The sequence below is a fragment of the Pan paniscus genome, chromosome 9, assembly GCF_029289425.2.
Source record: "Pan paniscus chromosome 9, NHGRI_mPanPan1-v2.0_pri, whole genome shotgun sequence".
NCBI lineage: Eukaryota > Metazoa > Chordata > Mammalia > Primates > Hominidae > Pan > Pan paniscus.
In genome coordinates, this window is record NC_073258.2 from 94,641,925 (window position 1) to 94,667,061 (window position 25,137).

General features: G+C 42.6%; 1 protein-coding gene, 1 non-coding gene and 1 pseudogene across 2 annotated transcripts in view; all 3 read left to right on the plus strand.

The window, feature by feature from the left end:
* The first annotated feature begins 2,381 nt into the window (after positions 1 to 2,381).
* MED17 (mediator complex subunit 17) overlaps positions 2,382 to 25,137 on the plus strand; it is a 31,236-nt gene continuing 8,480 nt past the window's right edge. The window contains exons 1-9 of the mRNA XM_003813783.5: positions 2,382 to 2,913; positions 8,470 to 8,636; positions 11,043 to 11,262; positions 14,181 to 14,317; positions 14,404 to 14,488; positions 15,364 to 15,516; positions 16,868 to 16,998; positions 17,998 to 18,182; positions 22,298 to 22,435. Coding sequence (XP_003813831.1) covers positions 2,664 to 2,913; positions 8,470 to 8,636; positions 11,043 to 11,262; positions 14,181 to 14,317; positions 14,404 to 14,488; positions 15,364 to 15,516; positions 16,868 to 16,998; positions 17,998 to 18,182; positions 22,298 to 22,435 — 1,466 coding nt within the window. The 5' untranslated portion in view covers positions 2,382 to 2,663. The remainder of the gene's footprint in view (positions 2,914 to 8,469; positions 8,637 to 11,042; positions 11,263 to 14,180; positions 14,318 to 14,403; positions 14,489 to 15,363; positions 15,517 to 16,867; positions 16,999 to 17,997; positions 18,183 to 22,297; positions 22,436 to 25,137) is intronic.
* LOC112441338 (U4 spliceosomal RNA) lies at positions 15,030 to 15,228 on the plus strand (annotated as a pseudogene).
* On the plus strand, positions 17,671 to 17,771 carry LOC112441316 (small nucleolar RNA U13). Its single transcript, XR_003029250.1, has one exon. It is a non-coding gene; the product is annotated as a small nucleolar RNA U13 (small nucleolar RNA).

Genomic DNA, 25,137 nt, shown 5'->3' on the forward strand with positions numbered 1-25,137 from the left:
ATCTGGGATGGTTTTATCTGGCTTATCCCTCCTTCTGTCAGCTCGGCCACCTTGTCCTTGCCACCTCAACTTTTTATTTATTTATTTATTTTTGAGACAGAGTCTCACTCTGTTGCCCAGCCTGGAGTGCAGTGGTGAGATCTTGGCTCACTGTAATCTCTGCCTCCTGGGTTCAAGTGATTCTCCTGCCTCAGCCTTCTGAGTACCTGGGATTACAGGCATGCATCACCACGCCCAGCTAGTTTTTGTATTTTTAGTAGAGACGAGGTTTCGTCATGTTGGCCAGGCTAGTCTCGAACTCCTGACCTCAGGTGATCCACCCGCCTCATTCTCCCAAAGTGGAGGATTACAGGCGTGAGCCACCGTGCCTGGCCACTTTGCCCCTTTATGTTGGGAACAAAGAAATGATACCAAAGATATCTGGCCCAAAAGCACTGGAGATATGGCATGGATACCCAAAGAACTGTGTATTCACACCATTATATTACAAAGTACTGACTGGCATGCCATTTAATGTATTTATTGATTAGCTCTAAATGGAATATTTTGGCTATGTGGCACTAACCTATGACCATGGTTACTTCCAGGATAGTTAGGATGATATTTTTCGGGTTATGCTTAATCATATGTTTGAATAGTTTGTACTTTGCCAAAACCTGCAAATTTTCCTTATTTATGATCTCATTGGGTTCATTCTGTGTTTCCTTGGTATGATCACTTAGCTTCCATCTTCATACCACAACTGAGTGTTGAAGATGTTATTTGGCATATAGAGGTCCTAACCAATTATACTCAAAAGATAGCTACATAAGTAATCCATTATTAAACAATAGTTATTCTTATGGAAAAGGCCATTATTACAAAACCGTATGGCTTTTGACATACTCACCGAAGCCCAGGGAGGAACTTGCATTATCATAAAAACTGTGTGTTATGTCTGTATCCCAGATGAATCAGATAATATCACTACGTTAATGGATAATATGAAAACCTTAGCAACTAACCTTTCAGATCCAACACATCTTTAAACAACTGGCTAAGCAGCTAGTTTTGATCTTGAAGACTTGGTGGCAAAAGCTTTACTTATTCTAGGAATCATAATCATTTGTTGTTGTCTTGTTTTTGTCTGCACTATTAGACTGCCACTGCGCCTGGCTATTAATCAGATTTTAAAATAAAGTTTAAAAATTTTTTTAAACAAATTTACACGAAAAGCAAGTACAGTGGTTCTCGAACATGATTGGGCGACAGACTGTACAGCTTGCCAGAAATAGGTTTCTCTCAGGAAAATTCAACCCCCTCCACACACGGCCATCTACTTTCTTCTTCAGCAGGGACTGACACCAGGGCAACCGTATTTTCCTAAATACCTTAGGAAAGTAGTTCAAAACCTAGATATATCTTGGTCAGAACAAAACCTGGCAAACACTCATGATAAACGGTATATATAATTCCTTAAACGAAATACAGAGGTTTGTAATATGAGATAATCCATCTTTGTCTGTGGAATTCCTACTAATGAAATACGTTCTTGGAGACCCAAAGACTGAAGTTATACCACTTCTTCTTAATCTTTTAAATATTATTTGAAGGCCAGGCATGGTGACACACTCCTATAGTCCCAGCTCCTCGGGAGGCTAAGGCAGGAGCATCGTTGGAGCCCAGGAGCTCCAGGCTGTAGTGTGCTGACAGCACTTGTGAATAACCTCTGCACTCAGCCTGGGCAACATAGTGGGACCCCATCACTAATAAAAAAGTGAGATCAACATTATTTATTGTTACTCGGGCATAAAATAAATATTAAGCACTTACTACATGCCAGAGTCTGTTATGTCTGCTGCAGATATTGGCTGTCATAGAGTTATAACTAACAGGAAACCAAATAATTACGTAGTATAATTTTAAGTGGTGATAAGCACGATTGTTTCCCCCAAGCCATGCCCTTAATTTCTAACTCTTCAGATAGTGTTTCTTTAAAAAATTTCTTGCTAATTTAAAATAACTTTTGTTTTGAGGCAGGATCCCACTCTGTTGCCTAGGCTGGAGTGCAGCGGTGAGATCTCGGCTCACTGCAGCCTCCATCTCCAGGGCTCAAGCCATTCTCCCGCCTCAGCCACCCGCGTAGCTGGACCACAGGCGCGCGCCACCAGATCTCAGTTCTCTCAACAGGACTCTCATTGCTAAGATCCAAGGATCCATTAATTTCCTTTTCCTTAACTCTTCTAGCCTCTGCAGCTTTCTTTCCTCATCCACTTTTTAAACAAACGCAGGCTTAAAAAGCAGGGAATATACCCGCCACACTCTCGGCTCCCGAACCGCTCTTTCCCTCCCTCTGCCGGCCACGCCTCTTATAGGCCCGGAAGTTTACCCCACCCTACACCGTGATTCACCGGAAGCGCTCTAGGGAGTCCTGGAGCTTCCGCGCCTGCCCAGTTTTGCTCCGAAAGACTTACCGAGGAGGCAGCTTGCGGTGCGTTCTGGAAAAGTTGCTGGGCCAGCTCCTTTGTTTCCAGTCTGAGCGTTGCGTTCGGTTTCCCGAGGGTCTTCTGAGGCACCGCGGCTGCGGGGTTCTGAGTTCCCGGCTCTCCGCAGGGAAGCCTCCTCTTCGTACCTCGTTTTTTGGCTCGTGGGGGGTCCTCCCACCGCTGGCCGACGCAGCCAGCATGTCCGGGGTGCGCGCAGTGCGGATCAGCATCGAATCGGCCTGCGAGAAGCAGGTCCATGAGGTGGGCCTGGATGGCACCGAGACGTACCTGCCGCCGCTGTCCATGTCGCAGAATCTGGCGCGTCTGGCCCAGCGGATAGACTTCAGCCAGGGTTCGGGCTCCGAGGAGGAGGAGGCGGCGGGGACCGAGGGCGACGCGCAGGACTGGCCGGGCGCCGGGTCCAGCGCAGACCAGGACGACGAGGAAGGTAAGGCCTGCATCCGCTGCCCGAGTCCCCCGGTCTGGGTCCCAGCACCCGCGCGGGCCTCGGCCTCTCCCGCGATGGGGATGATCTTGTGCGTGCGAGAACTTTTGAGTGTCCCTCTAGCGGAAGCGTAAGGATACTTGGTCGTCATCTTTTTGTTGCTGCCGGAGAAGGTAGGACACGACTTTACGTAATACTCCTGCGGGTCTCCTTGAGTGGCAGCGTTTAGAGACACTGTCAAACCGTGAAATGTTTAAATGAATGCTTCTCTGTAGAGGGCCTTTAATGTAGCACACTTAGTGGCTAAAAGAGCCCTAGATCGCGGCTCTGCCCCTTGCCGGCTGCGTGACCTTGGGCGAGTTACTTTGCATCCTTGTGCGGTGTGAATGATGATAGTAGCACCTGCAGAAAAGAGGTCTGTTTTGACTGAAATGTGTGACGAGGTCCAAGAGGTAGGCGGGTCCAGATCATGTAGAACCCTGTAGGCCAGGATAAGCGTTTGACTAGTGTTAAGACCACTGAAAGCTTTTGCAGGATCAGTAGAGATGATTTTGTTAAAGGTTACTCTAGATGCTTTCTAGTAAATGAATTATAGGGAAAGCAAAACTGGAAGGGAGGAGACTAGGAGGGAAGTGAAGAAACAATGAGTGGGTTTCGGATTCTCATTATCGTCAAGGATTTTTGAAAAAAAAATCAAAATTCTTAATTTAGTTATGCAGCAGACCCAGTGTAAATGGGAATTTAAAGATGTCATTTCAGGGCAGTGCTGTTAGGATTATTAGGGGTCTATTTGCGAAAAAAGGTAAATACTACTTTATACCTCACACAAAAATTATTTCCACAGTAATTTTTGAGGATTGATGTGCCAAATGAAGAAAGTAAAACAAAGTGTTAGAAGAAATAATGAAAGAATAGTTGTATTATTCTGGGAGTCGGATAGATCTTCTTAATTTCGGAAATAACAGGACAGGCATGGTGGCTCACACCTGTAGTTCCAACATTTTTGGAGGCCAAGGTTGGAAGGATCACTTGAGCCCAGACTTCAAGACCAGCCTGAGCAACATAGGGAGCTCCTGTCTCTACAAATTAAAAAAATTAGCTGGGCGTGGTGGTGCACGTCTGTGGTCCCAGCTACTGGGGAGGCTGAGGGAGGAGGATGGATTCAGCCAGTGAGATCAAGGCTGCAGTGAGCTATGATTGTGCCACCGCACTCCAGCCTGGGTAACAGAACAAGACTCTAACATCCACACACACAACCACACACCCACCTACCTTACAAAGTATAGATATATTACTTACATAAAATTTAAAAATAATGGGAAAAGATGCCATAAGCAAAGTAAAAAGATAAATGACAGACTGGGAGAAGTTCTACACATATAACACAAATTTAGTTGATATCTTCTATATTCAAAAAGTCCCTTCAGACTGAAAAGAAAATAACGACACTTTGGAAAAATAGGCCAAAGGTATCTGAAGGCTCATAGAGGAGAGACTTCAGATACCAATAAACAGAACATAGACTCGATCTCATTACTAGGGACTGGGAAATTAAAACATGATTAAGATACTCTTTCCATGCACAAAATTGACAGAAATTGAAAATATTGTTAATATTCAGGGTTAGGAATGTGAACTGGTAGTGATTCTGAAAGACAATTTGGCAGTTTAATATGTGCCAAAATTTAATTTTAACTTTTTTTGGTTTGTTTTGTTTTTTTTTTGAGACGGAGTCTTGCTCTGTCGGCCAGGCTGGAGTGCAGTGGTGCAATCTCGGCTCACTGCAACCCCTGCCTCCTGGATTCAAAACGATTCTCCCACTTCAGCTTCCCTAGTATGTGGGGCTGTAGGCGTGCGGCACCATGCCTGGCTAATTTTTGTATTTTTAGTAGAGATAGAGTTTCACCATGTTGGCCAGGCTGGTCTTAAATACGTGATCTCAGGTGATCCACCCTGCCTTGGCCTCCCAAAGTGCTGGGATTACAGGCCTGAGCCACTGCGCCCAGCCGAAACTTTTAAATGTATATCTCCTTTGATTCACTATTACCATGACTAAAAATTTAACCTGCAGAAAAAGTTGCACATATACAGGGTATATATTCAAGGTGTTTACCACTGCTAGCATTGTTGGAAGCAGTTTACTTGTTGGAAGCAATCTACATGTCCGTTAAATACAAGTGGTTAAACATACCGTACATCCATGTTCCAGAATATCATACAGTGTTAGAAGAATTAAGTAGACTCATAAGTACTAACATGGAAGTGTCTCTAGGAAATATTAAGTGGGGGCGGGGGAAAGGCAAGTAATAGAAAATTGGAAATAGATGTATGTAAGTGCATAGAAAAACCTTTGAAAGGGTACACTCATTGGGGCCGGGCGCAGTGGCTCACGTCTGTAATCCCAGCACTTTCGGAGGCCGGGGCAGGCAGATCACGAGGTCAGGAGATCAAGACCATCCTGACTAACATGGTGAAACCCCGTCTCTACTAAAAATACAAAAAATTAGCTGGGCATGGTGGTGGGTGCTTGTAGTCCCAGCTACTGGGGAGGCTGAGGCAGGAGAATGGCATGAATCCGGGAGGTGGAGCTTGCAGTGAGCTGAGATGGCGCCACTGCACTCCAGCCTGGGTGACAGAGCAAGACTTTGTCTCAAAAAAAAAAAAAAAAAAAAAAAAAAAAAAAGAAAGGGTACGCTCCATCTGTTAATAGTGGTTACCTCTCAGGAGGGAAGAGAATCGGGTGGGGAATGAAGGAAAACTTTCACTTTTTACCCTCTAATTCTTTATTGTGTGAACTCTATATAGTGAATGTTCATGTATTTAATCACAATACTTTTTTTAATGGTTAAAAGGAAGATATGCTAATAGTGGCTGGCTTACAGGTCATTTTCATTTTGTACTTTTCTGTATTTTGGAAATTTTTTTTTTTTTTTCTTTTTATTTTTTTATTTTTTTATTTTTTTTTAATTTATTTATTTTTATTGATCATTCTTGGGTGTTTCTCACAGAGGGGGATTTGGCAGGGTCATAGGACAATAGTGGAGGGAGGGTCAGCAGATAAACAAGTGAACAAAGGTCTCTGGTTTTCCTATGCAGAGGACCCTGCGGCCTTCCGTAGTGTTTGTGTCCCTGGGTACTTGAGATTAGGGAGTGGTGATGACTCTTAACGAGCATGCTGCCTTCAAGCATCTGTTTAACAAAGCACATCTTGCACCACCCTTAATCCATTTAACCCTGAGTGGACACAGCACATGTTTCAGAGAGCACAGAGTTGGGGGTAAGGTCACCCATCAACAGGATCACAAGGCAGAAGAATTTTTCCTAGTACAGAACAAAATGAAAAGTCTCCCGTGTCTACCTCCCTCTACACAGACATGGCAACCATCCGATCTCTCAATCCCTTCCCCGCCTTTCCCCCGCTTCTATTCCACAAAACCGCCATTGTCATCATGGCCCATTCCCAATGAGCTGCCGGGTACACCTCCCAGACGGGGCGGTGGCCGGGCAGAGGGGCTCCTCACTTCCCAGTAGGGGCGGCCGGGCAGAGGCGCCCCTCACCTCCCGGACCGGGCGGCTGGCCGGGCAGGGGGCTGACCCCCCCACCTCCCTCCCAGACGGGGCGGCTGGCCAGGCAGAGGGGCTCCTCACTTCCCAGTAGGGGTGGCCGGGCAGAGGCGCCCCTCACCTCCCGGACCGTGCGGCTGGCCCGGCGGGGGGCTGACCCCCCCACCTCCCTCCCGGACAGGGCGGCTGGCCAGGCGGGGGGCTGACCCCCCCACCTCCCTCCCGGATGGGGCGGCTGGCCGGGCGGGGGGCTGACCCCCTCACCTCCTTCCCGGACGGGGCGGCTGGCCGGGCAGAGGGGCTCCTCACTTCCCAGTAGGGGCGGCCGGGCAGAGGCGCCCCTCACCTCCCAGACGGGGCGGCTGGCCGGACAGGGGGCTGACCCCCCCACCTCCCTCCTGGATGGGGCGGCTGGCCGGGCAGAGGGGCTCCTCACTTCCCAGTAGGGGCGGCCGGGCAGAGGCGCCCCTCACCTCCCGGACGGGGCGGCTGGCCGGGCGGGGGGCTGACCCCCCCCACCTCCCTCCCGGTCGGGGCGGCTGGCCTGGCGGGGGGCTGACCCCCCCACCTCCCTCCCGGACGGGGCGACTGGCTGGGCGGGGGGCCGACTCCCCCACCTCCCTCCCGGATGGGGCGGCTGGCCAGGCGGGGGGCTGACCCCCCCACCTCCCTCCCGGACGGGGTGGCTGGCCGGGCGGGGGGCTGACCCCCCCACCTCCTTCCCGGACGGGGCGGCTGGCTGGGCAGAGGGGCTCCTCACTTCCCAGTAGGGGCGGCCAGGCAGAGGCGCCCCTCACCTCCCAGACGGGGCGGCTGGCCGGGCAGGGGGCTGACCCCCCCCACCTCCCTCCCGGACGGGGCGGCTGGCCGGGCGGGGGGCTGACCCCCCCCCACCTCCCTCCCGGACGGGGCGGCTGGCCTGGTGGGGGCTGACCCCCACCTCCCTCCTGGATGGAGTGGCTGCTGGGCAGAGACGCTCCTCACTTCCCAGACGGGGTGGCTGCCGGGCGGAGGGGCTCCTCACTTCTCGGGGGGTGGTTGCCAGGCGGAGGGTCTCCTCACTTCTCAGACGGGGCGGCTGGGCAGAGACGCTCCTCACCTCCCAGACGGGGTCGCGGCCGGGTAGAGGCGCTCCTTACTTCCCAGACGGGGCGGCGGGGCAGAGGCGCTCCCCACATCTCAGACGATGGGCGGCTGGGCAGAGACGCTCCTCACTTCCCAGATGGGATGGTGGCCGGGAAGAGGCGCTCCTCACTTCCTAGATGGGATGGCGGCCGGGCAGAGACGCTCCTCACTTTCCAGACTGGGTAGCCAGGCAGAGGGGCTCCTCACGTCCCAGATGATGGGCGGCCAGGCAGAGACGCTCCTCACTTCCCAGATGGGGTGGCGGCCGGGCAGAGGCTGCAATCTCGGCACTTTGGGAGGCCAAGGCAGGCAGCATGCTTCGCCGGGTGGTCAGAGCTATTTGCCCATAGTCCGTAGCCCAGAGCCGGGGCTGCTCGGCTCTCCGTCCCGGGGGGCCGGGGCCGGGCTGGAGGCGTGCGAGCCTCTCATCGCCGCCTCCCAGCGCAGCCCGACTCTGTCTCTTAAAAAAAAAAAAAAAAGGCTAGGCATGGTGGCTCATGCCTGTAATCCTAGCACTTTGGGAGGCCCATTTTGGAAATTTTGTACAATTGTAAATTCAAGTTCTAAACACTGTAAGAAGATTATTAAAAAGGTTTACATAAATTTGAAAAGAGATTTGAGTCTATAATGTTGTAATGATAAATTTAACCTGTGGAAATAGATGTCATATTCATTTTGCGATTGTAGAAATGCTAACGTGAATGTTAACAAAGTTTTAAGAAACGGTAGAGGAGATGGCATAAATAAGAGAACAATTTGAAATTAAATTAATTATTTCTCCTTTTAGTACTTTTTAAACCTAAGTGAGCTGTCTGCCATTCAATGTAACGAATACTTCTGTATTTCTTTTTTTTCTCTCTCTCTTTTTAGGAGTGGTAAAATTTCAGCCTTCCCTTTGGCCTTGGGACTCAGTGAGGAACAATTTGAGAAGTGCCCTGACAGAGATGTGTGTTCTCTATGACGTTCTCAGTATTGTTAGGGATAAAAAATTTATGACTCTTGATCCTGTCTCTCAGGATGCACTTCCTCCAAAACAGGTATTTGTGGACTTTAACTGAATAATAACATTTTATTTATTAAATCCCAGGACCCTTTTTTGGCTTTGTGCCTGTTGTTCCATTTTCCTTTCTTGCAAAATTAAGTCCAGATAAAGATTTAAAGACTAACTGGTCTAAAACAAAGCCATACAACTGCATTTCCTTTATTTTTTTATTATATACCTATGATCCTTGGAAGAGTTAAGTTTCATTAAGAATGTAATACCTTTAAGGCCAGGCGTGGTGGCTCACGCCTGTAATCCCAGCACTTTGGGAGGCTGAGGCGGGCAGATCACGAGGTCAGGAGATCGAGACCATCCTGGCTAATGCTGTGAAACCTTGTCTCTATTAAAAATAACAAAAATAAGCCAGGCGTGGTGGTGGGCACCTGTAGTCCCAGCTACTCAGGAGGCTGAGGCAGGAGAATTGCTTGAGCCTGGGAGGCGGGGGTTGCAGTGAGCTGAGATCGCGCCACTGCACTCCAGCCTGGGCGACAGAGCGAGATTCCATCCCAAAAAAAAAAAAAAGAATGTAATACTTTAAAGGTTACCAAATCTTAACAAATTCTTATAGCCTGGGTCCTTGGTCTGTGATATATTACACAAAAATGTGATGATATAATGGCTTTGGAATCAGGTAGACCTGGATTCAAATCCTGCCTCTGCCTTCATTAACTGTGTGACCTTAAATTAAGCAAGTTATTTTCTCTTAAGTCCCTGTTTTTCCATCTAATCCTTCCTTCCCTTTTTTTTTAAGGGATGGATTAGAAAAGTTAGGCGAAATTATGGAGCATATTGAGAGCTGGGTAGAATTGCTGCTATTTCATAAACAGTGTATTCAATTTTTGAACATTTGAAGATGAAAGAGAAGCAGCAGGAAGATGAGTTGGTGAATAGTCTGAAATCATCGAGGCTACTTGGGTCCTTAAGGAAAACAAGTGTCAAGACCATAACCAAATTAGTCATGGAGAGGAAGTAATGACTGTTAGAACCCATTTGTAAATAAAATTAATTGAATAGAATTACTCACATAGTAATAGTTTCAGAATCTAGAAACATTGTGCTGGGGGACTAATAGAGTTCCCTAAATCTGCATTCTTCATTTTACAGAGAGAAAACTAAAGCTTAAAGAGATTTGTAATATGTTCAAGTTGCTGTCAAGCCGGTAGTTAGGGAGCCAAGACTAGAACTCCAGCACCTAACTCATAGCCCCACTGCCTTTTCTACTATTCTGTGCTTTTCCCAGAAGAGAGTCTCCAGGAATTTCTTAATATCTCCAGGAACTCTTTTATTTACGTTCCCTAATACAATCAAAAGATTATTTTGATATGTTTATGAAGCTTTTTATGTGATTTTTGACTCTCATACAGCCAGAAAACTGTATTAAACTGGTTAGTAAAATACACAAATTATGGTGATTGTGGGTATTTATATATGCATATGTGATACATAGATAGTGATTTCTGATCAGCTTTCCAAAAAATTAGGATTCAGTGAAGTACATTTAATATTAACAATGGCAGGGCACTGTGGCTTATGCCTGTAATTCCAACACTTTGGGGAGCCAAAGCAGGAAGCCAGGAGTTTGAGACTATCCCAGGCAACATAGCAAGACCCTGTCTCTACCAAAAAAAAAAAAAAAAAAAGCCAGGCTTGGTGTTGCACATCTGGAGTCCCAGCTTCTCAGGAGGCTGAAGCAGGAGGATCACTTGAGCCAGTAGGTCAAGGCTATGGTGAGCCAAGATGGTGGTACTGCATTCTAGCCTGGGTGACAGAACAAGACTCCATCTCAAAAGAAAAAAAGTTAATGCTGTGTGATTTTAGTCCTAATTCCAAAAGCACTTTAATAGCTTATGGTGAGATACAAAATATGGTAAGCTACAAAATACAAGATAATTTTACAGTTATACCCATTGCAGTCATTCATTCATTCATTAAATCAAATATTATGTGCCAGGCATTGTTCTAGGGTTTGTGGATATAGTGGTTTCTGCCATCATGCAGGTTACCATTGAAGCAGAGATTATAGATGTTAATCAGAAGTATAATGAGTGCCAAAAAGGTTATATATAACTATATGTGTGTATGTACAGGATAGGGGGCTGGCAATATATAAGGAGAGGAATGGCAGTACATTAAGAGGGGACCCTAACAGGCTGGACAGAGTTGATGCAATGGTAAGTTCTGAGTAGAGGCCATTGTAGTGTTTTTGGTTTAACGTAAGTAAAGCTTTGAGTGAGTTGGACAAAGAAATAGGTTAAGGTTATTATTTTATTAAAAACACTGTTATGTGTACTTGCCCCTCCTTTTTGCTTTTTGTTCACTTCATTTTATTATTGATAAAATGTGTAATTTTAGAGTCATTTAAAAATCCTGCAGAACTGCATGTTTGGGTTGTTTTTGATAGAATCCTCAGACGTTGCAATTGATATCTAAAAAGAAGTCACTTGCTGGAGCAGCACAAATCTTATTGAAGGGGGCAGAAAGACTGACTAAATCAGTTACTGAAAACCAAGAAAACAAGCTACAAAGAGACTTCAATTCTGAGCTTTTGCGATTACGGCAACACTGGAAACTTCGAAAAGTTGGAGATAAAATTCTCGGAGATCTGAGCTACAGAAGTGCAGGTATGAATAATTATTAAAAACTATACTTTCTGGCCAGGTGTGGTGGCTCATGCGTGTAATCCTAGCACTTTGGAAGGCCAAGGCGGGTGGATCACTTGAGGCCAGGAGTTCAAGATGAGCCCAGGCAACATGGCAAAACCCTGTCTCTACCAAAAATGCAAAAAATTAGCCAGGCGTGGTAACACGCACGTGTAATCCTAGCTACTTGGGAGGCTGAGGCACGAGAATTGCTTGAACCCAGGAGGTGGAGGTTGCAGTGAGCCAAGATCGCACCATTGCACTCCAGCATGGGGGACAGAGCGAGACTCTCTCAAAAACAAACAAAAACAATGCTTTCTGTGTAAGTATAATGTTAAACATCCTTCTATAATGTATTATTTCTCAGCTATGTGTTACGTTTCAAAATTTTAATTTCTGTTCATATAAGCCAAAACCACTCTTATCAGAACCTTATAATGAATAGCCTAGTTTCTATTTCAAAACCTTTTAGGTACACTTAACAGAAAGTTCAAAGATGGGGTTTATGTGCTGACACACCTTGAAGCATAATTGACTTTTTAGTTAGAAATGAGGTAGAACTACACTCCTCAATCAAGGCCTTACCTGTAACCCTTAAAAACTGAACATGGCGGGGTACAGTGGCTCACACCTGTAATCCTAGCACTTTGGGAGGCTGAGGTGGGCAGATTGCTTGAGCTTAGGAATTCGATACCAGCCTGGGCAACATGGCAAAACTTCATCTCTACAAAAAATACAAAAATTAGCTGGGCGTGGTGTTGCATACCTGTTAGTCCCAGCTACTCAGGAGGCTGAGGCAGGATGATCCCTTGAGCCCAGGAGGTTGAGGCTTCAGTGAGCCGAGATTGCACCACTGCATTCCAGCCTGACCTTGTCTCAAAAAAAACCCAAAAAAAAAAACAAGTGAAAACTGGACATGATGCAAGTGTTCTTCTGAGAATTAAAACAAACGAACAAAAAAAAAACTGGACATGAAAGGAGGAAAGAAACTTTCTATTCTTTGCCCTTTCTTTTCCCGTTAATTTGCTCAGCTGTTTTTATATCCCAAGTGAAGAGAAAGGGTGGCAAAAAGGTTTGCTCTCCTTTTTCCCACCAAACTAGGGCTACAACACTAACTTAGGGAATGCAACTTTTGGGGGCATACTAAAGTTTGATGATGTTGACTTCATAGTTTTTGGTATAAATTCTTGGTCGTTGAGCTATAATAAATAGTAGGTTTTACAAGGTAATAATGGCAATGTTTTATAAGCTGCTGAGGCAGTCAGAGGGGCTGGCTATATGGAAAAATTTCATAGCTCAATGGGGTAGAAGCTATGAATATCAGGGGAGGAGGCAAGAAGTCTTGGCTTTGATAGTTGAGATAATGGTAGAGTGATATCTGAAAGATTCATTTGCCAGAGTAAGCTATCATTATCCTAAAATTAAAAAAAGGTTAAGGTGGTTAAGTCAAATACTGGAGGACTGACATGCTTCAGCATTGATATTAGTTGGGGTGTTTTGAATCCTGAAGGTTAAATCTCATTATAAAGATGAATTAAAGATGACAAGACCATTTAAAAATTTTAATAGGTGGTCTGTAGAAGCAGTGCTTTCTGGTTTTGGGCATTTTCTTTTCCACAAATAATTTGTGTGCAAGAACTTTAATTCTTTCTTTGGGGTAGTCACTCATGATTATGAAAGGATTTGATCACATTGTTTTTAATTGCAAGAAAATCTTTAGCATCTTCCCTTGTTATAAAACCAGTTACATTGAACCACCTATTTCTTATATAATTCAATGGCCCAGAACAACTTACCCAAACTTCTGACCTACACAAAAACACATCACATAAAATCTAGGAACTGAGCTGGGCACGGGGGCTCACATCTGTAATCTCAGCACTTTGGGAGGCCAAGGTGGGAGGATTGCTTGAGCCCAGGAGTTCAAGACCAGACTGGACAACATAGACCCTATCTCTAAAAAAAAAACTTAAAAATTAGCTGGGTGTGATGGCATGTACCTGCAGTCCTAGTTACTTGGGAGGCTGAAGTGGGAGGATTGTTAAATCCTAGGAGTTTGAGGCTGCAGTGAGCTATGATTATACCACCACACTGCAGCCTGGAAGACAGAGGGAGACCTTGTCTCTAAAAAGATAATAAAAAATAAAAAATCTAGGAAACTGGTTGAAAAAAAGATGTTATGTGCACTATCCTCTGTCTTTCTGTTGTTGGATGCAGAGCACTTAGTTGAAACCTTAGTAGAGAGGCTAAGCTCCAGAAGTATTTCATCCCCAAGGTTTCATTTCTAGGAGTACACCTCTTTTTTTTTTTTTTTTTTGGAGATAGAGTTTCGCTCTTGTTGCCCAGACTGGAGGGCAGTGGCGCGATCTCAGCTCACCACAACCTCCATCTCCCGGGTTCAAGCAATTCTGCCTTAGCCTCCTCAGTAGCTGGGATTACAGGCATGCGCCACCACGCCCAGCTAATTTTGTATTTTTAGTAGAGATGGGGATTTCTCCATGTTGGTCATGGCTGGTCTTGAACTCCTGACCTCAGGTGATCCATCCGCCTCGTCCTCCCAAAGTGCTGGGATTACAGGCATGAGCCACCACGCCTGCCCTGTGAGTACACCCATTTTTATCAATACTCCATTGGAATAAAACAATTTGGATTTTTTGTGGAATTCTTATTATGATGATGTCATTAGACTAAGAAGTGTAAGGTAAATAACCACCCCCCCACCATTATCTTTCTTTCCTTTATTCACCACTCCTCACCCTTTTCCCCCAAAACATATGTTTTTTAGTGGGGACTTACTTTGTGATTCAGTGATGTGGATGTGAAGTATTATATATTTAATAATGTGTGTCGGAATAATATGTTAACTGTTTTATATTTTCCTATTTTTAATACAACATTAGGATCTCTCTTTCCTCATCATGGTACATTTGAAGTAATAAAGAATACAGATCTCGATCTGGATAAAAAGATACCTGAAGATTACTGTCCTCTTGATGTCCAAATTCCTAGTGATTTAGAGGGGTCTGCATATATCAAGGTATTTGTCAAAATATTTTTCAAGTAATTTCTTACGAATAGCCTGAAGTTAATTTGTTAACTTTTTTTGTTTTTGTTGTCATATAGGTTTCAATACAAAAACAGGCTCCAGATATAGGTGACCTCGGCACAGTTAACCTCTTCAAACGACCTTTGCCCAAATCCAAACCAGGTATGGTTATGTTCTATCCTCTAATTTCTGGTCTTATTTGAGCTGACATTTTAAAATAAACTGAAGATAAATATAGGTAGGAAAAATAGATAGTTTGAAGTAAGAACAATTCAAAATATACTTCTAAAATTTTTCAATAAACTATTAGTGAATAGCTGTGCAATTTTTTTTTTTTTTTTTTTTTTTTTTGAGACCAAGTTTCTCTCTTGTTGCCCAGGCTAGAGTGCAATGGCGCAGTCTCGGCTCAACGCAACGTCTACCTCCCAGGTTCAAGCGATTCTCCTGCCTCAGCCTCCCGAGTAGCTGGGATTACAGGCATGTGCCACCATTCCCAGCTAATTTTGTATTTTTAGTAGAGATGGGGTTTCTCCATGTTGGTCAGGCTGGTCTCGAACACCCAACCTCAGGTAATCCACCCGCCTCAGCCTCCCAAAGTGCTAGGATTACAGGCATGAGCCACCAGCAACTTTTTTTAAGATTGGACTTATTTACTGGTTTTTTGTGTTAAAGAAGTGAGATTTTTATATTTTGGAAAGAATATAGCTTTGCACAGTGGCAGTATCAAACCCAATGAGGTTTATCTGTGGCATGATTATTGCTAACTGATACTTCCCTCTACAGGAATTTAAACTTTCCTCTTCAGGAATGAAAGATTGGGGTGGCGGGGAACTTCTCAATACCCTGTCGGGATGATTTGTAACACAGTTGGCATTGGCAATTTTTGACAGTCTCTATAGAGACTGAATAGGAAAAAAAAGAATATACCGTAATGTAGTGTTTTCCTAAACTTTTGTCATATGTATTCAGATCACCATTTAAACTAGTTAATGCATAATATGGTTAGATAATTGATACATATATTTCTTGTCTTTCAGGTTCCCCGCATTGGCAGACAAAATTAGAAGCGGCACAGAACGTTCTCTTATGTAAAGAAATTTTTGCACAGCTCTCTCGGGAAGCTGTTCAAATTAAATCACAAATCCCTCACATTGTGGTGAAAAACCAGATTATCTCTCAGCCCTTTCCGAGTAAGAGCAGCCCTTTTTCGACTTTATGAACAGGACTTTGTGTTTTGGGGAATAGGACAGAGAAGGTAGCTCTTAGGGTGTATTGGGAGAATAATGAGAGCAAAGAAATAGTGTGCTATCCATAGTGACAGCCAGTAAAGCATGTAACACAAACTATACTGTGGAATCTGTTCTGTCCTAAATAGTGTGACCCTTGGATTTTTAAGCTACATATTAAAAATTTGCACTTATGTAGTCATTATTGTGGTCAAGAGAAAAGAAAATTTGCACTAGCATAGCTATAGTTATTTAGCAACAGTTGCTTTGAAGGGAGATTTTTTCAGGGATCCTGCCTTATTATCTAAATGAGAGGCCAATTTAAAAATGTTTACTCTTAACGCCTGTCATCCCAGCACTATGGGAGGCCGAGGCGGGCATATCACCTGGGGTCAGGAGTTTGAGATCAGCCTGGCCAACGTGGTGAAATCCCATTTCTACTAAAACAAACAAACAAACAAATTAAAAAAAAAAAAGTTTACTCGTAATAGTCTCAAATTTATAGAAACTGGATTTTAATTATATTATTCAAAAGCAGGTAGACTTGCCCTGGAGATCAGTTTGTATTTAGCTTTGCACTTGTTTTTTACGTAAATTCTAAGGACCGTCATCTTAGAAGGAAGTAGGTTTTAGTGGTGAGAAATTCTGTCCTACTTCTCATGGGAGTAGGGAAGACTAACTGTCTTTTACGCAGTAAGACTGCCTACCTACTCTTATTTTAAAGGAAAAAACAAATTAAATTAATATATAGCTTTTTCACCAGTCTTTAGCCAGTTCAAGGGCAGCAGCCATATTATATGTCAACAGAATTTGAATTGTTAAAATACGTGGTAGCTTATTATATTCATGAATAGTTTTTTTTTTTTTTTTTTTTGAGATGAAGTTTCCGTTTTGTTGTCCAGGCTGGAGTGCAATGGCGTGATCTTGGCTCACTGCAACCTGTCCACTTCCTGGGTCCAAGCAATTCTCCTGCCTCAGCCTCCCAAGCAGCTGGGACTACAGGCACACGCCACCATGCCCAGCTAATTTTTTTGTGTTTTTAGTAGAGATGGGGTTTCACTATGTTGGCCAGGATGGTCTCAATCCCCTGACCTTGTGATCCACCCACCTTGGCCTGCCAACATGCTGGGATTGCAGGCGTGAGCCACCGCACCCGGCCGAATAGTAATCTTGATATACAGATGTTAATCATGAGGTCTGATCTTCAAGTTTAGAATATATCTTTTGAAAATGAACTATGATTATACTTTATGAAGACAGTTTGTACCTTTCCATATTTCAGGTTATTTACATATGTCCTCCTTTTTATAAATAGGCTTGCAGTTATCTATTTCTTTGTGCCATTCCTCAAATGATAAGAAATCCCAAAAATTTGCTACTGAGAAGCAATGTCCGGAGGACCACCTTTATGTCCTAGAGCATAATTTGCATCTACTGATTAGAGAGGTAAGGAAATAAATGTTTTTCTTTGCGCTGTGGTGAGTATGTCCAGGGCAGTGAGTATGCACAGAGCCCCTCTCGTCTGCTGAGTCTTGATTATTCACGTAGCAACAACATTCACTGTCTGATGTGAAAGATCCTTGCTGTGTGCTAGGGGAATACAGAGATAATCACAATACTGTCCCTGTTCCCAAACATACCTTCTAGTGGTAGAGATACACAGGTTTTCAAGTAGAGGTGTAAGAAACATGATGCTAAAGTGCAGAGGGAAGGGTGATTCTGACTGGGGGAGATAAGGGAAAATGTCTTGCCAGAGTCTGTGAACAGACTAGTTTTATTTTAGGACATGTTCTACTTACAGATCATCTACAACTGTTTACAGGGAGCTGGTTCACAGGCCAGGGTAATTTCAAAAGAATATCCTGTGAAATTTCATAGAATTATATATTACAGCCTCCCTTGCTCCACCCCAAAACCTGGTTCAGTTGATTGTGATGATGCAAGAGTTGTTTTTAAAAAGCTCCTTAGGAGGTTCAGATAGGCAGCCGGATTTGGGAACCTCTAATCTAGGGTATAGTGAAAGAACTATTTACTGATTGCATGCGTTCTATTTATGAGACTCAATGAAGAGGATTGTTTTACATTTTAAAACTTGTAAAATAAAAATTAAAGCTTGAGATCCTTTTGTGGTTCAAAAGCATGATTGGGCTTTCATGCTTATGCGTGAGTTGTGACTCCCTCAAACCTTATTAGGATGTCGGCGCATTACCCATCCGACATGAGAAAAGGAAAAAAGTTACAGCTTGAGAGGGACCCTTCTCTTTACAGTCTTGCATTATGTGTGACCTAGTAGATGCTAGCATTTTTCTCCAAGGTTGGATTGTTTTCATGTGTGGTTCAAATCCATTCCTTTCAGTGTTTCTAAGATGTCAACCATGTTTTGATTAAATATTATATAGCATTTACTATGTGGATATTGGTATTTAAAATGGCTGTTTTTGTTAGTTTCATAAACAGACCTTGAGTTCCATCATGATGCCTCATCCAGCAAGTGCACCTTTTGGCCACAAGAGAATGAGACTTTCGGGTCCTCAAGCTTTTGATAAAAATGAAATTAATTCATTACAGTCCAGTGAAGGGCTTCTGGAAAAAATAATTAAACAAGCAAAGCATATTTTTCTAAGGAGTAGGTAAGGTTGAAAAAAGTTACCATTTTCTGTTTTTTCTTTGAAATTGCAGTATGTTTTCTTTTGTTATTTCATACACTTTTTTGGGATGCCTTTGACTTTTTTATTTTAGGGAGAGGTGGTGGTAAGAGTTTATTTATGGTCATAGACTGGGTCCTGTCAAGTCTGGGGAAGACTTAGATCCACTTCTGATCTAACAGTGTATTCTTTCTAACACTGTCACTTTTTTGCAAAGACAACTGACTAGGAATGTGCCTTACAACACCATACTTTCTTCAGTAACCCAGCCGTGAGATACTTATTTCTGAACTGATTTAAATCTTTTTCTTGAGGGTTTCTGTATTTTTTGTTTCTTGCACATTTTAGAGTTTGGAGGGCACTTTCCTTATGTGAATTTATTTAATCTTTGTTCTTTGCGGCAGGTAGTATTAACCCTGTTTTTACTGATAAGATTGAGGCTTAAAGAAGTTATGCACCTTGCTCAAGGTTACACAGCTAAAAAGTTGCAGAACGAGGATTTATGCCCAGGTCTATGTAACGCCAAAGCTCTTTTTTTTCCTTTATATACACTGCTTACAAAATAACGTGGCATGATTACATATAAATGTATCTTTTTCAGTGCTAAAGGGTGCTTTTCTATTTTATCATTGGTACTTAGTGAAAAGGCCTGTTTTTTACTTCATTTGTAATTATGCCTTGGTAGTACTCCAGAATTTCAGGCATGGGCATTGTCATTAAATAGATATTTTATTTTTGATTTCCAGTTTTTTTCTTGTTAATACAGTTTTTTTTAGTACATTAGTTTGTAGTCTTAAAGTGGAAATTTAGGTCCTTCAGCTTTTAGTAAAAGGAATTGGAGAGACACGTTAGAGAAGACAGCATGATGCAGTGAAAGGAGTAGGGGACTAGGGGTGAAAGGTGTGTAAGCCAAGGCTCAACCACTTGCTAAATAACTTCGAGCAAGGGATTTAGTGTCTATGGTCCCCCACTTATTCCCGTCAATAGTAGGTATAGGAGTGGGGTCTTAGGGTCATATTAAATGATGTATGTAGAAGTTTCTTGTAAGTAATAAAGCATTATATGATAGGTTACTGTTTCTTACCATTAATACAGTTCAACTTAAAAAGCTGATAATTTGAGTAGATCGTTAGTCTTGCAAATTTCTGATTGACCATAAATTTAAATATTCCCCAAATAAATGATCAGCATAAAAACAGCTATTTTTATAACCATTATAAATTTCAGAGTAGTAAGTATAGCCTTGGAAGCAGCAAAGGTTTAAAACTTTTACTTCTTCCTGGTGTACAAAAAGCTTAGTGAAGAAAAAAAGACCCTGGCTGGGCATGGTGGCTCACCCCTGTAGTCCCTACACTTTAGGAGGCCAAGATGGGAAGCTTGCTTGAGCCCAGGAGTTTGAGACCAGCCTGGGCAACATAGTGAGACCTTGTCTCTACAAGAATTTTTTTTTTTTTTTTTGAGACGAAGTCTCACTGTGTCACCCAGGCTGGAGTGCAGTGGTGCAGCTCACTGCAAGCTCTGCCTCTTGGGTTCAAGCGATCATCCCGCCTCAGCCTCCCAAGTATTTGGGATTACAAGTGTGCGCCACCATGCCTGGCTCATTTTTGTATTTTTAGTAGAGTTGGGGTTTCACCATGTTGGCCAGGCTGGTCCCGAACTCCTGACCTCAAGTGATCCACCCACCTTGGCCTCCCAAAGTGCTGGGATTACAGGCGTGGGCCACCGTGCCTGGCCAGGAAGCCTTTTTAAAAAAAGTAGCTGGGCTTGGTGTGGTGGCTCATGCCTGTAAACTCAGCACTCAGGGAGGCCGGGCAGATCCCTCGAGTCCAGGAGTTTGAGACCTGCCTGGGCAACATGGCCCATCTCTACAAAAAAAAAAAAAAAAATTAGCCGGATGTGGTGGTGTGCACCTGTAGTCCCAGCTACTTGGGAGGCTGAGGCTGGAGGATTGCATGAGCCTGGGATGTTGAGGCTGCAGTGAGCTGTGATCACACCCTGCTACACTCCAGTTGGGATGACAGAGCGAAACCATGTCTTAAAAAAGACAAAAAGACTGATGTGTATGATAACATGCACAATGAGATGTCTTGACATGCTAATATATTTTTATGTATATGTGTCAGAGTGTGTGTGTGTGTGTGTCTTTAAAAAAAAATTGGAGTTTATAAAATTTTATATCCTTCTGAGTTCATACCTCGGGGTGACAGCAAAACAAACAAATTTTATACCTTGCATTCATTTAATATTGTATTGTAAATTTTTTCATCTTTTATTAAAGGTTTTTAAATATATTTTAATAGCTGTATAATATCCTATTATGTAAATACTTCATGATTTCTTTTCCCAATTTTCCATTGCTAGATAATTTTATTTCCAGTTTAATGGTTCTCGTAATGCTCACACACATACTTACCTTCTATAGGAATTATGAAGCACTGTCAGGGAAACACGTCAAGGAAAAAGGAAAATAAATTTCAGAATGTATTGTAAGAAGCCGGTACTGCAGCAGCAGACCAAACCCTAAGTCTATTAATGTAAAAGCCCCTTGTCCCCACTGGCTCTTCTCATTTCTTCCCATTTTCTTTTAAAATTAAATTTATTTTTATTATTATTTTTTTAATTTTGAGGTGAGGCGTGGCATGGTGGCTCATGCCTGTAATCCTAGCACTCTGAGAGGCCAAGGATGGCAGATCACTTGAGGTCAGGAGTTCTACACCAGCCTGGCCAACATGGCGAAACCTCGTTTCTACTAAAAATTAGCCAGGCGTGGTGGCACACGCCTGTAGTCCCAGCTACTTGGGAGGCTGAGGCAGGAGAATCACTTGAACCTGGAAGGTGGAGGTTGCAGTGAGCTGAGATTCCACCACTGCACTCCATCCTGGGTGATAGAGTGAGACTTTGTCTAAAAAAAAAAATTGAGACAGCATCTTACTCTGGCATAGACTGGAGTGCAGTGCAGTGGTGGAGTCATAGCTCACTGTAACCTGGAACTGCTAGGTTCAAGTGATCTTCCTGCCTCAGTCTTTTGAGTAGCAGGGACTACTCATGCACGCCACTGTGCCCAGCTTATTTTTTTTTTATTTATAGAGACTGGTTGTCGATATGTTGCTTAGGTTTGTTTTGAACCCCTGGTATCAAGCGATCGTCCCTCCTTGTCCTCCCAAAGTGTTTTGATTACAGGTGTGAGCCACTTCCAGGCCTCTCTTTCTCTTTCCAGTAAAGTGTTAAAAATCAGATAATTAGAAACTGAGGGTTTGGTTAATTTAAATGATTTATGCTTTGGTTCTAAGTGTTGGCTGTTGATTAGTGTGTATAAGATTACTGGCTTTGGAATTGGATTCCCAGGTTTTTGGCTCTGGATTTAGACTCCCAGGTTTTGTATCCCAGTTTATAGCTATGTGACCTTGGGCAAATTGCTTAACATTGCTAAACTTTTTTCTGTTTAAAAAATGGAAATAATAGTGCCTACCTAATAAGGTTAAGATTAAATGATATGTTAGTAAGATTAAATGATATAATTCATGAAAGCTCTTATTATAATGCTTGCTGTATAATGAACACTTGATAAATCTTATTTCTCATTTGTATTGATAGTTTTCTTTTTTTGGAGTATAGGGATTTGATTGTGTAAAAAATCTCTAGCTTCTCTTGAATATGATTATAATTTCATTACAGTAATGGGTCTAGATGTGGGTGTGTCCCAAGTCATTTGTTACCAGGGATCAAGTACTGACATTTATGAATGATTTATATTAGGTTTATACTGTAGGATATCGAATATCCTTCTCACTCATTTCCTGATAAGCTTTTCTGAGTGGAAGAAAATGAATAGAGTTAAAGGGAATAAACCCATCATGAATCATGATAATCAGGGGTGTGTGATGAGAGTGTATTGTAATGTCAAGCTGAGAACCTACACATTCAAGCAGTATGAAAGGGTTCTTAGAGCTACCTCTGCCTTTATTTAAAGTCTGCCTACACATAGTGGTAGTTTAAAAAAGTAGTTAGTTTTAAATTTTTCATAAAATTGATGAATCATTTATATTCCTATCATTTTGTATGGTGACTTAAAAAGTTTTTTAACTTCTTGTATTTAAAAGAGCTGCTGCAACCATTGACAGCTTAGCAAGCCGAATTGAGGATCCTCAGATACAGGCTCATTGGTCAAATATCAATGATGTTTATGAATCTAGTGTGAAAGTTTTAATCACATCACAAGGCTATGAACAAATATGCAAGTAAGTGGCTAAAATAAAAGTTTTGTATTTAATATGTTAATTTGCTATTGATGTTTGCTGAGTAATTATATTAAGCATTTGGTTTTTATTTGCTAGGGTGGCATAATATTTCTGTAAATTATATAAGCTGTAGAGTGTTTTTTTTTTTAATAGGTGGAGTCTCACTCTTTTACCCAGGTTGGAGTGCAGTGATGATCATATCTGACTACAGCCTTGAGCTCCTGGGTTCAAGGAATTCTTTTGCCTCAACCTCCTGAGTAGCTGGGACTATAGGCATGTGCCCCCATGCCCAGCTAATTAAAAAAATTTTTTTTAAGAAACAGGTCTATGTTGCCCATGCTGGTCTTGAACTCCTGGACTCCAGCAATCCTGCTATCTTGGCCTCCCAAAGTGCTGGGATTACAGGCGTGAGCCACCACTCCCGGCCCTTGTTTTTTTGTTTTTTTGATGGCAGTTAGTTCTTAGGAGAAAATTCATAAAGTCTGTTTTTACACATTGTAAGAATGAGAGGTAAGAATGTCTAAAAACTAGTCTTTATTAAGTAAATGTCACATATTTGAGCTGAGGTAAACAATGAACCCCGGCACTGAGCAGAAGGCTGCCTTACCTCTTGAGACTCCAGGTCTGCTTCAGTTCTTGCCTAATGGTTATGGCAGGTCTAGTATATTTGAAGTGAATAGGGCCATTTGTATTCTAGCCTGTACTCTCCATGTTATGCCTAAAACAACCCAAGTTTTATAGTTCTCATGACCTGGTGTTGATCCTGGGTCTAATCAAGTTCATGATTATGCCCTAAAAACTGGGTTGATAACTGTGTGTCTGTGAAGGAGGTAAGATGGTTTTTGTCCCCAGGCTTCATAGGAATGCAGTCTACTTGATTTACATTCACAAATCACAAGTTAATACAATTGGCCAGTAGCCTTTAAGGACTTTTTGGCCTACCTTTTGAGCCTTTTTGAAATTTAACACCTGACATTTGTCAGGGTCTGTGACTGCATTTTATTTTTAAAGTGTTAGTTGCTTTATTTCCTTTTTGTCTCAGTTTGTGTTTTTGAGATGGCGTCTCACAATGCTGTTGTCCAGGCTGATCTCAAACTCTTGGGCTCAAGCAGTCCTCCTGCTTCAGCCTCCTGTGTAGCTGGGACTACAGGTGTGCACTCCCATACCCTTAGTTGCTTTATTTCAGCAGACGTAACTAGCCACAGTAAAGCAAAGCATACTGTGAAACATAAAATAACGACCCTTAGGGGTAGGTGCAGAAAAATACATTTATAATGCTATTGTTTTCTTTCTTTCTTGATTTTTCCTATGTACAGTCATTTCCAATATAATACTATTTTTAATGCAGAGGTTTTAATTCACTTAAAAAATGAAAACATAGTAGATAAGTGTGAGAGCAGATGCAGAGTATGGAAGAATACACAATGGAAAGGAAACTAGTCCTGACACTTCCAGAGAAAGATGATGGAATAAAGTAGAGTCATAGAGTTTTCTTCCCCTTATCTAAAGAAATAATAAAATAATTGGGGTGATTTGAGGGTGAGGTGGGAGAAAGTAGGTGTTGAACATAGATGAAACAAGTTTGGATTGCATTTTTAGCTTAAGACTGGGTGATGGGATTATAGGCTTTCATTATATTATACTTCTGTTGGTGTTTATTATTTATTTGCCAGTAAGCCTTTTGCCCTCCTACTGTTTGTGTTTAAAATTTTCCATAGTAAAAAGTTAAGAGAGACTGAGTGCAATGGAAAAGAAAAGAGAAATCATCATTGAATTGTTTAGACTTAGAACTAAGACTGAAACTGGGATTATGGTTACAGGTCCCAATGTAAACGTTGTAAACTTCCATGAAGAAACATTAGTGATGATGTAGCCTTGACAGAATCAGGAGTGAAGGAGAAGTAGAAGGCAGTAGTAGAATGCCCTTTTCCTCATCTTCTATAGCTGGTGTATTAGGGTTCTCTAGAGGGACAGAACTAATGGAATGTGTATGTGTGTATACACACACACACACACACAAAGGGGAGTTTATTAAGTATTAACTCACAGGATCAGAAGGTCCCACAATAGGCCATCTGCCGGCTGAGGAGCAAGGAGAGTCAGTCCAAGTTCCAAAACTAAAGAACCTGGAGTCTGTTGTTCAAGGGCAAGAAGCATCCAGCATGGGAGAAAGATGTAGGCTGGGAGGCTAGGCCAGTGTCTCTTTTCACATTTTTCTGCCTGTTTATATTCTAGCCCCACTGGCAGCTGATTAGATGGTGCCCACCCAGATTAAGGGTGGGTCTGCCTTTCCCAGCCCACTGACTTAAATGTTAATCTCCTTTGCACCCTCACAGACACACCTAGGACCAATACTTTGTATCCTTCAATCCAATCAAGTTGACAGTGTTAACCATCACAGCTGGGCTCAACTTAGGCTATTGAAAGTTGAAAATAATTATCAGAATTCCTTTGGATCAATCATTTAAAACAGTTTCTTACACATCTTTCTAGGAAAGTCTATGTATTTACAAGCATATATATCCTGCCTTTTCCTGTAACTGACCTCTCTTTAAAAACATTTTTTTTTTACATATGCATGTAGAAGATATGTAACCCTACCTGTCTTACACAGTTTTGTATGCTTTCTAAAAACATAATACACATAACAAAATTCACCATTTTAAAGTGGACACTGTTGAGTGGTCTTTAGTATATTTCCT